General features: G+C 44.8%; 1 protein-coding gene across 1 annotated transcript in view; it reads left to right on the forward strand.

Annotated features, from left to right (window-relative positions):
* The window catches only part of DOCK3 (dedicator of cytokinesis 3), a 175522-nt gene that overhangs the window by 42820 nt on the left and 119323 nt on the right, over positions 1 to 13379 (forward strand). Inside the window, 2 exon segments of the mRNA XM_075184216.1 lie at positions 5663 to 5746; positions 7999 to 8039. Of these exon segments, the coding sequence (XP_075040317.1) occupies positions 5663 to 5746; positions 7999 to 8039 (125 nt within the window).

Genomic DNA, 13379 nt, shown 5'->3' on the forward strand with positions numbered 1-13379 from the left:
CTTAACACAGTAATATGAGGACTGCGCCGTTCTGCGATTCATTAGTCTTTGACAATCTGCTTCCACAGCGGTATCAGCATCTCAGGATGTTACCTGCCAGTGTCTATGGGATCCTCTCCGGCTTCCTGGATCCCTCACGGTGGAAGCGCTGCGCGCATGCTGATAGCACTTCCTCCATTCACCAGCAGCGCTAGGGCTGAGGGGGGATTACGCGGGGGCTCCTGCATGTCACAACGGTGCTTTATTATGCATGACTGCAATTTGCAGCGATGTATGATTGTCACTGTACAATGTTAATACATAGACCCCAATATATCCTTATTATCAGCGGTCAGTGACACAACAGTGATAATGACACATTGCTATAGGGAGTGAGCGAGTCGTGTACACATTATCTCACTGCTGTACACTCCAGGGGTTGCTGTATGTAACCAATCTGTCTCTGGCTCTATTCCTGTGTAGGGATATATGGATGTGTACGGGAGTGTGTGGGTGTATTGCTGTGTATGTGACCGCACAGGGATAGGCGATGGGTTTATCTACAGAGCTGTCTGTAGGGACACCTTATCTTCAAGGACATTTACATTGAAATCTCTACAAATAAGACATTTTCCCAATTCAATTACTCTCAAATGTTCCTTTCCTGTCCTGTTAGTGCTTTGTACTTGTGCATTAATTCAGTGGATTGTACGATTTGCCTAAAGAACGGTCTTACAGCCCTTTCACATGTGTATTTAAAGAAAAAAAAAAAGAAGTGCTTTGTAACCTACCCATAGTATATATGTAATTATAATGGGTAAACGTTGTCGCGTTATGACTAATGCGCATCTGACAATGCCGTGCATTCAAGAACACTGGTTTTCCAATCCGCGTCCTTTTAAAAGTAGGCGTTCGGCTTTGACCAATTCAGAATAAAAATGCGCACAATGCGGTAACTTTTTCGCAGGTTTATCCTGCATATGTATAAGTCTGGAATTCATGTTAATATGTCATTAAAAAGGTTTCACATACTCAGCTTTGTGTCATCTTGTGTCTTTCCATAACAATGGGAGACATGATAAAAACTGGTGCAAAAAAAAGGTGGTGTAACCTGTAGCGAGCAATTTGTGACCTTTTTCCTAGAACTTAAAAAGCTGAAGCAATTATGTGGTTGCCATCGGTTACAGCTCCTTTTTTGTTCGGTTACTTGTGCACCAGTTTTTTGGGTTGCCCTCACATGTAAAGCCTTGTGCGGCCGTAGTGATCTACTGACACTGTGCAAACTCCCAACCGGGGAAAGAACTGGAACAAGGAGCAAACCTCGGCTGTCAGCGAAAAATTAGCTCCATAGAAACCAATCAGAGCCTTAGTATGTTGTCTAAGAAATAAACTCTATAGCAACCAATCAGAGTCTTTCTTCTGATCAGTGTAACCCGTCTAATTGGGGGAAAGAGCTGTGTGTGCTCCCAGCCCCCTCACATGTATACTATATGTATATATATATATATACATATATATTTATACATTATTATCATTGCACAGTGTCACGTAAAACAGCCATCACAAGTCCGTTACATCTTAGTACATAGAACGTCAGCGCTTTGCAGATATTTCCAAATACACGGATAATACCGAATTATTAATTAGCTCTGATTGATTTAGTGCATCCTCCAGAATATTCACCAGATAGTTTCATGAAGACAGAGCCTCAATATATATAATTCCTACTTTAAACCAGTTTCTAACTGTTGTTTGAGAAATAAATAATCCCATAAATTGCAGCTGCAGAGGATTATGGGTAGACAGCCGTGATGTAATGGAATCATCTTTCTTAGTACAGTGTAGGAAGACGCCGGTCATGTGATGTACATTGAGTACTGCACCAGGTGACATAACCCATATTGCGTGAACAAAACAGTGGGCACACGCATATATCTACGCCAGGACAGGGGGCGGGTACGGGCGTATTAGCGCAATGGTGAACAGACGCAATTACGCCTGGGTGTTGGTGGTCAGGTTCAGATGATGATGACTAAAGTCGCAGGCTGTAGCAAACTGTGATTGGCTGTTTGCAGATGCTCCGCTGATGCTGATTGGTGGGCTCTTCGTCGCTCGAGCACATAATACGCTGTTGTGTAAACCATTATTTTTTTTTAAAGTGAGACGAGTGTTGTTTCTGATGTATGACAGAGATTTGTTATATTTTGTTGATGGCTCATAGCAAACGCATAAGAAAGAAATAGGAAAGTAACAGCTAAAAACATGGATGCAAGTGTTACGCGAGTGTCTACGTTGTGTGTAAGGCGTAGACCAAGCGCGTACTCTATCCAACCTGCACACATTTTAGTTAGTTGCAACTTTGCACTCGCGGCTTTTTTGTGAACATAATATACGTCAGCGATTTGGGGCGTAATTGCAGCCATTGTGCATCAGGTGCGCAGACTCAGCTGTACGTCCGCCATAGCCGGGAACTTCAGCGCTGTATTACCCCTAGTGAGGGGAGGGGCTTATTGTTCCGGGTACATAATTACTCGGTCTCTCACATGATGATCGGTGGCTGATTATTGGTGTGATCAGCGGAGATCTCCAGGTCAGAGTTTAGGAGTGAGTGAGAGCGGAGTCTGCACTCACATATGTGATGATTACATACAGTAATTCTACTGCAACCCAACTTCATGAAATATTAACTTATACAGAGTATAATAAAATATCCACATCCAGCTCAGCCAGACACAGCCATCAGCAGTGTGTGATAATACGGAGGACAGGGAATAATAATAATATAATATAATAATATTTGTTTATGAAAATTCTCTCCAGTCCCCTCACACGTTATTCTCTTCTCCAGTACAGTGATTATTATTATTATTATTATTATTATTATTATTATTATTATATTGTCAGATTATTATTATTATCACTGTGCTGTATTGAAATCAGCTCTATATAAAAAACTCAGTGGGAACAACAACATTCCTATCGTATAATATGAAATCAAAATCAGATTTCTGTCTCTGCGAGTGTTGGTCATTTACCTGGTGGGAGACAGGAGAGGGTGCAGGTGAGCAAGTGGGTTACTCTGTGTTATCTGGCTGTAGAGGGTACGTGTGCAGTGAGTACGTGTGCAGTGGGTACGTGTGCAATAGGTATATGTGCAGTAGGTCCGTGTGCAGTAGGTACATATGTAGTGGGTACATGTGCAGTGGGTACGTGTGCAGTGGTACGTGTGCAGTGGGTACGTGTGTAGTGGGTACATGTGCAGTAGGTGCATATGCAGTGGGTACGTGTGCAGTAGGTCGTGTGCAGTAGGTACGTGTGCAGTGGGTGCATGTGCAGTGGGTACGTGTGCAGTAGGTCGTGTGCAGTAGGTACGTGTGTAGTGGGTACATGTGCAGTAGGTGCATGTGCAGTAGGTACGTGTGCAGTGGGTACATGTCGGCAGTGAGTACGTGTCGGCAGTGGGTACGTGTGCAGTAGGTACATGTGCAGTGGGTACGTGTCGGCAGTGAGTACGTGTGCAGTAGGTCGTGTGCAGTAGGTACGTGTGCAGTGGGTACGTGTGCAGTAGGTCGTGTGCAGTGGGTACGTGTGCAGTAGGCCGTGCGCAGTAGGTACGTGTGCAGTGGGTACGTGTGCAGTGGGTACGTGTGCAGTAGGTACGTGTGCAGTGGGTACGTGTGCAGTGGGTACGTGTGCAGTAGGTATGTGTGCAGTGGGCACATGTGCAGTAGGTGCATGTGCAGTGGGTACGTGTGCAGTAGGTTGTGTGCAGTAGGTTGTGTGCAGTGTGTACGTGTGCAGTGGGTACGTGTGCAGTGGGTACGTGTGCAGTGGGTACGTGTCGGCAGTGGGTACGTGTCGGCAGTGAGTACGTGTGCAGTGGGTACGTGTGCAGTAGGTACATGTGCAGTAGGTTGTGTGCAGTGGGTACGTGTGCAGTAGGTACGTGTGCAGTAGGTACGTGTCGGCAGTGAGTACGTGTGCAGTAGGTCGTGTGCAGTAGGTACGTGTGCAGTGGGTACGTGTGCAGTAGGTACGTGTGCAGTAGGTGCATGTGCAGTGGGTACGTGTGCAGTAGGTACATGTGTAGTTGGTACGTGTGCAGTGGGTACGTGTGCAGTAGGTACATGTGCAGTGGGTACGTGTGCAGTAGGTATGCGTGCAGTGGGTACGTGTGCAGTAGGTACATGTGCAGTGGGTACATGTGCAGTAGGTACGTGTGCAGTAGGTACATGTGCAGTTGTTACGTGTGCAGTGGGTACATGTGCAGTAGGTACGTGGGCAGTAGGTACGTGTGTAGTGGGTACGTGTGCGTGTGCAGTGGGTACGTGGGCAGTAGGTACGTGGGCAGTAGGTACGTGTGCAGTAGGTACATGTGCAGTTGGTACATGTGCAGTGGGTACGTGTGCAGTAGGTACGTGTGCAATGGGTACGTGTGCAGTGGGTACGTGTGCAGTAGGTACGTGGGCAGTAGGTACGTGTGCAGTGGGTACGTGTGCAGAGTCTCAGCACGCTCTGGCAGTGAGGGGGTTAGTACTGCAGCAGAGAGCTGCCGTCAGGGTGTCAGAGGGGAAGAGATATGGCGCTGATGCAGTCCATTTAGATGGCTCTACAGGCTCTCAGCAGACGCCAGGACGCGGGTTATTAATGGTACAAGAGACTTGTCAGCACAGGGTCACAGCCTCACAATACGGAGCTGCTCATGGGGGTCACACCACAGCGACACAATATGGAGCTGAACACACTCACAGCTTGTTGTGTCAGCGAGGATCACAGCCAGATACCAGCGTTGTGACATCCATTGACAATCTCACAACACATTACTGTGACATGAAGTTACATTGTTACAGTTTTTATTGTATGACTTTATCATACAATTACTGTGACAACACTACAGCGTCACACACATCACATCACAGTGCTACAGTATCACATCACTTTGCTAACACACATTACAATCACAACACATTGCTAACACACAGCATTACAGCTTCACATCACAGTCCTGACACACAACACTACAACGTCACATCACATTGTGGTCACACAACACTACAACGTCACATCACATTGTGGTCACACAACACTACAACGTCACATCACATTGTGGTCACAACACTACAACGTCACATCACATTGTGGTCACACAACACTACACAGTCACATCACATTGTGGTCACACAACACTACAACGTCACATCACATTGTGGTCACACAACACTACAATGTCACATCACATTGTGGTCACACAACACTAAAACATCACATCACATTGTGGTCACACAACACTACAACGTCACATCACATTGTGGTCGCACAACACTACAACGTCATATCACATTGTGGTCACACAACACTACAACGTCACATCACATTGTGGTCGCACAACACTAAAACATCACATCACATTGTGGTCACACAACACTAAAACATCACATCACATTATTGTCACACAACACTACAACGTCACATCACATTGTTGTCACACAATATGACACCGCACTGCTGCCATAGTTCTGGGCTGTCACCGAGAACTAGAACACAGATAACACAAAGGTGTAAGACAACAGTGGATGTGACACAGTATCACACTATCAGCAGATGGAAAATGAATGTGCTAAATTCTGTTTTATTGACAATATATACAGTGTACAGTAATAATTACTCTGTCGCTCTGTTTCAGTGATCTGTAATTTCCGTGGCTCAGTACCTCAAGGGATAACATTGGAATTAGGAGAAACCGTCCACATCCTGGAGAGATGTGAAGGTGAGTGTGAGTACACAACTATAGTGTGAGCGTAAGGTGCACCTAGTACCAGGAGACTGACAGCTGAGGGTGCAAACAGGTGACTCATGTTCTGTGTTCTGTATCACAAGCAGCGTGTGCAGATTTACATGTCATATATATATATAGGTATATTCTGTATGGACACCTGTGTGTACCATGACATATATGTTTTGCGGGTCTCCTTGTAACAATGTCTCAGTAATCTGACCGATCCTTTTTTGGGGGAGATCCAGAAAACATGGTTTGATAACCACAGCAGACGGAGGACACTGTGCTGTCTGGCAGATAGGAAAACATTGTATGTACAGCTTCCTCAGCTTACTGTGTGTAACGCGATATCCTCCTCGTTTTATAAAGTCTACAATGTGAAATTAGAGTCCGCATAGTAAAACTGCAACGCAGGCGGAAGAGCGAGCCGTTCGTTATTACACTCCTGATGCAGTAACGACATGTATATCGCGGTTTATTACATTTACACAAGAACCAGACACAAAACCAGTTTATAGATGCTGTAGTTTGATGATAATAATAATAATAATAATAATAATAATATTTGTGTTACTGGACTTTTAACTCATTTTCAGAGCACAAGACTTATAATCTCACAGTGACGCTGTGGACCCCCATATATCCCTTTAATGAGATCCCCCCCCCCCCCCCCCGCTGCCGGTCTATGCAGAGGGATGGGTATTTTAGTATATATTGTTTGAGAATGTAAACAAGATGATTACAAACTCATCAGTTCCCATGACTGCGTAGTATTCCTACCACCTAACATCAGAGTTTTACCATCGCTGTGTGATGCTTCATTCTAAAGTGTATTATTATTATCATTATTAAAGTCTATTTTTTAACTATTATTCTATATTCTGCAGGTTTCACTTTCTGAATATGCATTTCTAACAGTGACATCTGCAGGCTTAGGGCGGTACTACAATCTATTCCGAATATACTTGGGAACAGTAAAACAATAAATAGAATTTCAAATAATGCCTTGTTTGTTAAAAGAAATGAAAAGTAGATTTTATATTTCATTTTACATAACTTAAACATAAAATTATAATTTCATTTTACCACCCCTTTAAATAATAAATACATTACATCATCTGTCTGGCCTCCCCTCTTGTGCTTTTCAGTTCATTATGTATCAACTGTGTCACTGCAGAGATCAGATCTGTGTCCTAACCCAGGACAACAAACCTATACTCCTCTGCCTGATGATAGACAGACCAGACATGGGGAAAAAGCACAGACAGTAGTCACAAACATAAATAGAGAATGAAGGGCGCTGGACACAAGTCTGAAGGATGAGAGTGAGGAATTGTCCTGGGCTTGTTGTGCAGAACATTCTGCTTTACTCCCCTGGATTTAGAGAACTCCTGTGAGCAGGCAGCTGTCACCTCTGATTGCTGTGCTTCCCGCAGTGGCACCATGTGTTCTGTCCGCTCCTTCTATACACACCTTGGTGACATCTCAATGTCACCCTGGCCCCCCGCATCTCTCAGCGAAGCTTGTTTACAGGATGTGACACTTCCAGTGTGGGGTCCTGCGGGGGTTGGTGTCTGCTGTTAGTGCTGTGTGTATCGTCTCTGCTCTCTGCACCTGAGTTCCCAGCCCCCTCCAGGGGTATCTAGGGCCTGCAGGACCCTTCTGGGCCTCTGCGTTATGTTACTGTGCTACGGCTTTAGCTGTCTCTTCCATGTTTGTATCAGTCTGTGTCTTCTGTATTCAGTTCTTCCATTGTTTGACCTGTGCCTTGTTCTCTAGTCCCTCTGTCCTGCTTCTGTCAGACTCGATATAGTCCCAGAGTCCTTGTGTTACTGCAGAGAGCAGAGAGCAGCCCTGGGGAGGGAGGCCGTAGCTGGGTGACAGGTCCTTTTCCTGCCCTTGTCCTCCATCGTGTCTGTGTCCTGTTACTGTTGTCACCTTGACTTCTGATAATGGGGTCGGTCTCTCTCCCTTGGTTTGCCCCGTCGCTATATGACTGCCTGCTGCGGACTCCTGACCCTGTTTTTATGTTTACTAAGCCTGGTTTCCAGCAGAGTACACTGATACATTGTCCTCAGTAATACTCCCTGTCTAGTACTTTCTGGAACTTGTAGTTCAGCAACAGGCGACGTCCTGCTCCTAGCTGATCCTTCAGAAATGCCAAATTCCTTCACTTGTCTTTTGCTTTCTGCTACTGGAATGTGAGCGTTTGTCAGGTTGTAACAGATTTTCTTGTCTTTTAGGTTGGTACAGAGGAGCATCTATAAAGAACCCCAAAGCAAAGGTAATATGTAAAACGTTGGAATAAAATGTCAACAAATAGTTAAGCTACGTTTCCACTTTATTAAAAAAAAATGTTACCAGATCCCCCCTATTCCCATTATAGTAATTGTGTGAGACCTCCCGCTGGAACCTGTACCACTCGCTCTATCCATTGTGTTAGTCATTATTCCTATGACCACAATTCTGACACTTAGTAGAGCGACATAATAATTCTGATTAGTATATGGGCGACAAGAAATAAATACAGACTTACTATAAAACGGACGGACAACGTATCCGACATTCCTCATATAAATTCTGAATACAGAAAATGCCAGCAGTGGGTATTGACGTCACTTAAAGTGGCGACCGTCAGTTTGCCGCTTTGAAAGCGGCAATGCGGGTTCCCGCTGCCTGTATAATCTTATCTAAGGGTTAGGTTAAGGGTTAGCGTTAGGATAAGAGATAGCATTAGGTTTAGGGTTAGGTTAGGGTTAGGGTTAGGATTAAGGTTAGGTTTAGGGTTAGGGTTAAGGTTAAGGTTAGGTTTAGGGTTAGGTTAGGATTAAGGTTAGGTTTAGGGTTCGGTTAGGGTTAAGTTTAGGGTTAGGTTAGGGTTAAGGTTAGGGTTAAGGTTAGGTTTAGGGTTAGGGTTAAGGTTAGGTTTAGGGTTAGGGTTAAGGTTAGGATTAGGGTTAAGGTTAGGTTTAGGGTTAGGTTAGGGTTAAGTTTAGGGTTAGGTTAGGGTTAAGGTTAGGGTTAGGGTTAAGGTTAGGTTTAGGGTTAGGGTTAAGGTTAGGTTTAGGTTTAGGGTTAAGGTTAGGGTTAGGGTTAAGGTTAGGTTTAGGTTTAGGGTTAAGGTTAGGTTTAGGGTTAGGGTTAAGGTTAGGTTTAGGGTTAGGTTAGGATTAGGTTTAGCATTAGGGTTAGGTGATGGGAACCGATATTGCCCGTTTAAAACTGTCAATCTCGCTGTTGCCATTTTAAGTGACGTCAGTACCCACTGCCGGCATTTTCTGTAGTCGGAATTCATATGAGACATGTCGGATATGTTGTTCATCGATTTTATGGTAAATCTGTTTTTATTTTTGGTCGCCCTAATTGGAATTTTTATGTCGGTTTACAAAGTGTCGCAATTGTGGTCATATGTAAACCTGCCCCGCCCCCTTTCTACCAGTCATGTACAGCTTCACCAATCACCCTGAGCTTTGAGGCTTTCACTTAAAACCAGATCTCTCCAGCTACGGAGATTGCAGAGCAGTGAGATCTGCAGACATCCGTCTGTAAAGTACCATTATAGGGAGGGGAGTCAGTGAAGTTGATAAATAGAGGGAGAAGCCCCTTTAATATCATCCTCTTACCTGTTCTCTAACTCAAGTGTATTTCTGTCTGTAATGTAAAATGTTTCACCGTTATTGTTTACTATAATTGTATTCAGTAAGCATCTTCACCTTCAGATCCCTCCTGTCTGTCTCTCCTGGTTGTCTGCAGTGTTAGTAGAATTATTTATTCATGTGAATGTGCTGTGGCTGTGAGAGCTCAGAGTAAGAGGAATCAGCTGTAGTGACCTGTGCTGATAGCTGCTCGGAGCTGTCCGCGGTGCTGATCTGCTGGTGGGCGCTAACTGACGTCAGGATCAGGCTAAAAATAAGAGCAATGTCCAGTGTTGTGGTGTCACAGCTCCAGTTATTAATATAGCGCAGTAAAGATTATTATATAGAATGCTTATACAGGGAAGATGGGTAAAAACCCATGAAAATGAGGGCAGGATATAGACACATTGATTCAGTGCTTCTCATGTGTGTTGTCTTTGTACAGTACAATGTATTGCGCTGGTGGTGAGCGCACGAGGGATGTTAGATTGCGGCATTTCCTGTTCCTCGTGGTTTAAGGCGCGTTAATTTTCATGAGTTTTTGCCCATTTTCTCGGATCCTATATGTGAACGAGCCCCGAGGGGACAATAGAGGTAGATGGGTAAATATCAGGAAAAAACAAACTAACCAGCAGGACGTCTAAATGTGCGAGTTATCTGCAGATTTTATCTACAACCCCATAATCATTCGGATTATAGATGTGCCAGGATGTGTGATGGGGGAACGGAGGACGCAGGGCTCCGCCTGTTGCGCATGGTTGTGAGGCCTTGGTCATGGTAACACCCTACACATGTGTACTGATCATGGTAACACACCTACACGTGTACTGATCATGGTAACACACCTACACATGTGTACTGGTCGCTGTCTACTTTGTATAAGCCACTGTTACACAATACACAATCGCAGGCTGTACTTATTTATAACTGTTCTTTCTCACGCTCCGTGGCCCCAGCCCCCACTAATCTGTTCCCCAGTCCCTCATTAGGTGTCTGTTATGTCCTCCACCATCCAGCGGTGTCGGGTGCCCCCTATTATGTAGGGACCTCTCCCCTCAGTGTTAGTGAGCAGTTAGTCACCCGGCCACGCCCGCTTCCAGCTGTACATTTGCATAAGTAATTACATGCTTGTTAACAGTTCATTAGTGTTGGTGAAAGCTGCAATTCTATAAAAAGGAATCAGGGAAGAGCCCCGTGGTGCAGATTGTGCTGGAGATCAGCCCTAATATCCTACATCTGCTGGTTACATTGTATCCTGTCAGTGTCATGTCTGTCTCTTCTTACTGCGGTCTGTCTGTCTCTTCTTACTGCGGTCTATCTCCTTACTGCTGTCTGTCTCTTCTTCCTTCTTTCTGTCTCTCCGCTTAGTGCGGTCTATCTCCTTACTACACTCAGTATCTTCTTACTACAGTCTGTCTCTTCTTACTGCAGTCTGTCTATCCCCTTACTGCTCTCTGTCTCTTCTTCCTTCTGTCTGTCTCTCTTCTTACTGCTGTCTCTAGCTCTCCATCCTTGTGTATGTCTCTTCTTTCTACTGTGTCTCTTTTTACTGCTGTCTGTCTCTTTCCTTCTTTATGGCTGTCTCTCCTCCATCCTGTCTGTCTCTCTAGTTACTGCGGTCTCTCTCTTCTTCCTTCTGTCTGTCTCTGCCCTTAATGCTGTCTCTTTTTCCTTTTGTCTGTCTCTCTTCTTACTGCTTTCTCTATCTCTCCATCCTTGTGTATGTCTCTTCTTCCTACTGTGTCTCTCTCCTTCATCATGTCTGTCTCTTCTTACTGCTGTCTGTCTGTCTCGCTCCTTCATCCTGTCTGTCTCTTTCCTTCTTTCTGTCTGTCTCTTTTCTTCATCCTGTCTGTCTCTTCTTCCTTCATTGTCTCCTCTTTCTTCTGTCTCTTCTTCCTTCTGTCTGTCTCTCTCCTTACCGTATGCCCCATGTATTACACTCTCTGACATAATAAATACAAGACATTACTATGGGTTGAAGGAAGCACAATGACAATGGCCGTAGGTGCGTTAGTAACGCCAGACGCACACATCAGGCTGCGCAGAGCGATCTTACAGGACAGATATATTTTCACCAATACAGATGTTTTGCGGAGGCCATTCTCGCACTTGTGTTATTGACGTCCACCATATTGTGTATAATAGATCCGAGAACGCCTGGAGATCGCTCTGCGCACAGACTTACATCCCAGTCACTTACATTTTCCATGCCGCCATTTCTACTTTTCCACTTCGACCCCTGACTATAGCGCAGGCGCCAATCCTCACTGATGATGACGACTTATCATACACCAGGCGCAAATTCCGCTGGCGCTATAGATATCGCTCAGTCTGGATACTTTATACAATAACAAACAATATCACACCCAGTACGGAGACTGAGGGCCACAGCAAAGTCTTCTAGGGCCACCAGGGGGTCAGCGCTATATCATGGACGATGGGGAGCGCTACGTGACAACACATAAAGAGTGAGCGTGGCCACAGGAACCAATCAGAACACAAATCTGAGCGCAGCTCTTCTGTGGGTCTGTTACCCGCCCTGTGACTGGGCCTGTAAGAAAAAGAGAGTTAGTAATCAATAATCCCGGCATTATATATGCTGATTTGTCATTACTGGAGTTTATCTGGAGTAATCTAGTCCTCACCGTTACTGCTATTTGTAGCGTACTGCTGGCGGGTTACTGACTCTCCTGTCAGTCATGTGACTGCGGAGGGACTGTACCTGACCTGTAATAACGCTGAGCGGAGAGACGGAAGCACAGATTTAATGGCTGCCCACGTGTCATCTCCGTGTCTCATTCACGTGCTCATGTTCCATGTTTCTCTGAGCTGATTGGAGGAGAGGACTATCACATACAGTCCGTGTTCTGATGTCACATACACACGTGTGAACACTGACGTCCTATGACCTTGAGCTGAAGGAATCCTGTTTCTCACCCGACGTTTCTTTCGCAAACAGAACTTACAATCTTGTCAAATGTCCCGTAAACGAAGCCTATAATACAGGAGCAGCGATTAAAGGAGATGTCAGTTCTTGTTTTTATTGTGGGAAAATTCATATTGATGATAAAGTGATTTACAAATATTGTTGTTCATGTTTCTCATGCTTCATTATTAAAAAACAGTTCAACCTCAAAGCCTACCACATCCTCAAAGCCTACCAAGCATCTACTTAACCCCCATCTCCTCCCTTTGCTCGTCCTCCCTTCTCTCCTCTTGCCTCAACTGGCTCCTCTTGTGCCTGGTCTGTTTACCCTCCCTTAGGATGTAAGCTCGTATGAGCAGGGCCCCCTCCCCTCCTGTCTCCTCACCGGTTCTTCCGCTCCATCTTTACTGCATATGACTGGCCGGAGTTTCTGAAGTATTGGTACTTTTTGTTCATTGCTCTGTATGGCTTCACCCTGTATAGTCTACTGTTAGTACTGTGTGCGGCGCTGCGGATACCTTGTGGCGCCTAACAAATAAATGATAATAATAATAATAACCTATCGGCTTTCTCCAGCACTAAGGGCTGATTGTTCCGCACAGAGCAGCAACATTGTTACAACAAAGTATCAAACTAAACAAGTTCCGCTGTAGTGGATAGAGAGAGAAGAGGTTGATCATGTGATAGTTAATCCTCCATCCCCCCCCCCCATGGATAATAAATATTGTTATGTTGCTGTAAGTTTCCTTCCCGTTTAACATGATTATTTTTCCAGCAGAAGCAGCAGAGAACTATACACTGGAAACCATCTTCTTATTATTATTGTTTATTTACATAGCGCCACCATATTCTGCAGCACTTTACAGAGAATATTGAATCCTTCCCTGCCCTGGTGGAGCTTACAATCTAAACTCCCCAACGCACACACTCTATGGTCCATTTTGTCAGCAGCCTATTAACCTATCAGGATATTTTTGGACTGTGGGAGCACACAAACACCACACACATAGGGCCCAGGTCAGAATTGAACCAGTGGCCCCGCGGCTGTGAGGCAGCAATT

Source organism: Mixophyes fleayi, chromosome 8 (assembly GCF_038048845.1).
Source record: "Mixophyes fleayi isolate aMixFle1 chromosome 8, aMixFle1.hap1, whole genome shotgun sequence".
In the NCBI taxonomy this organism is placed as follows: domain Eukaryota; kingdom Metazoa; phylum Chordata; class Amphibia; order Anura; family Limnodynastidae; genus Mixophyes; species Mixophyes fleayi.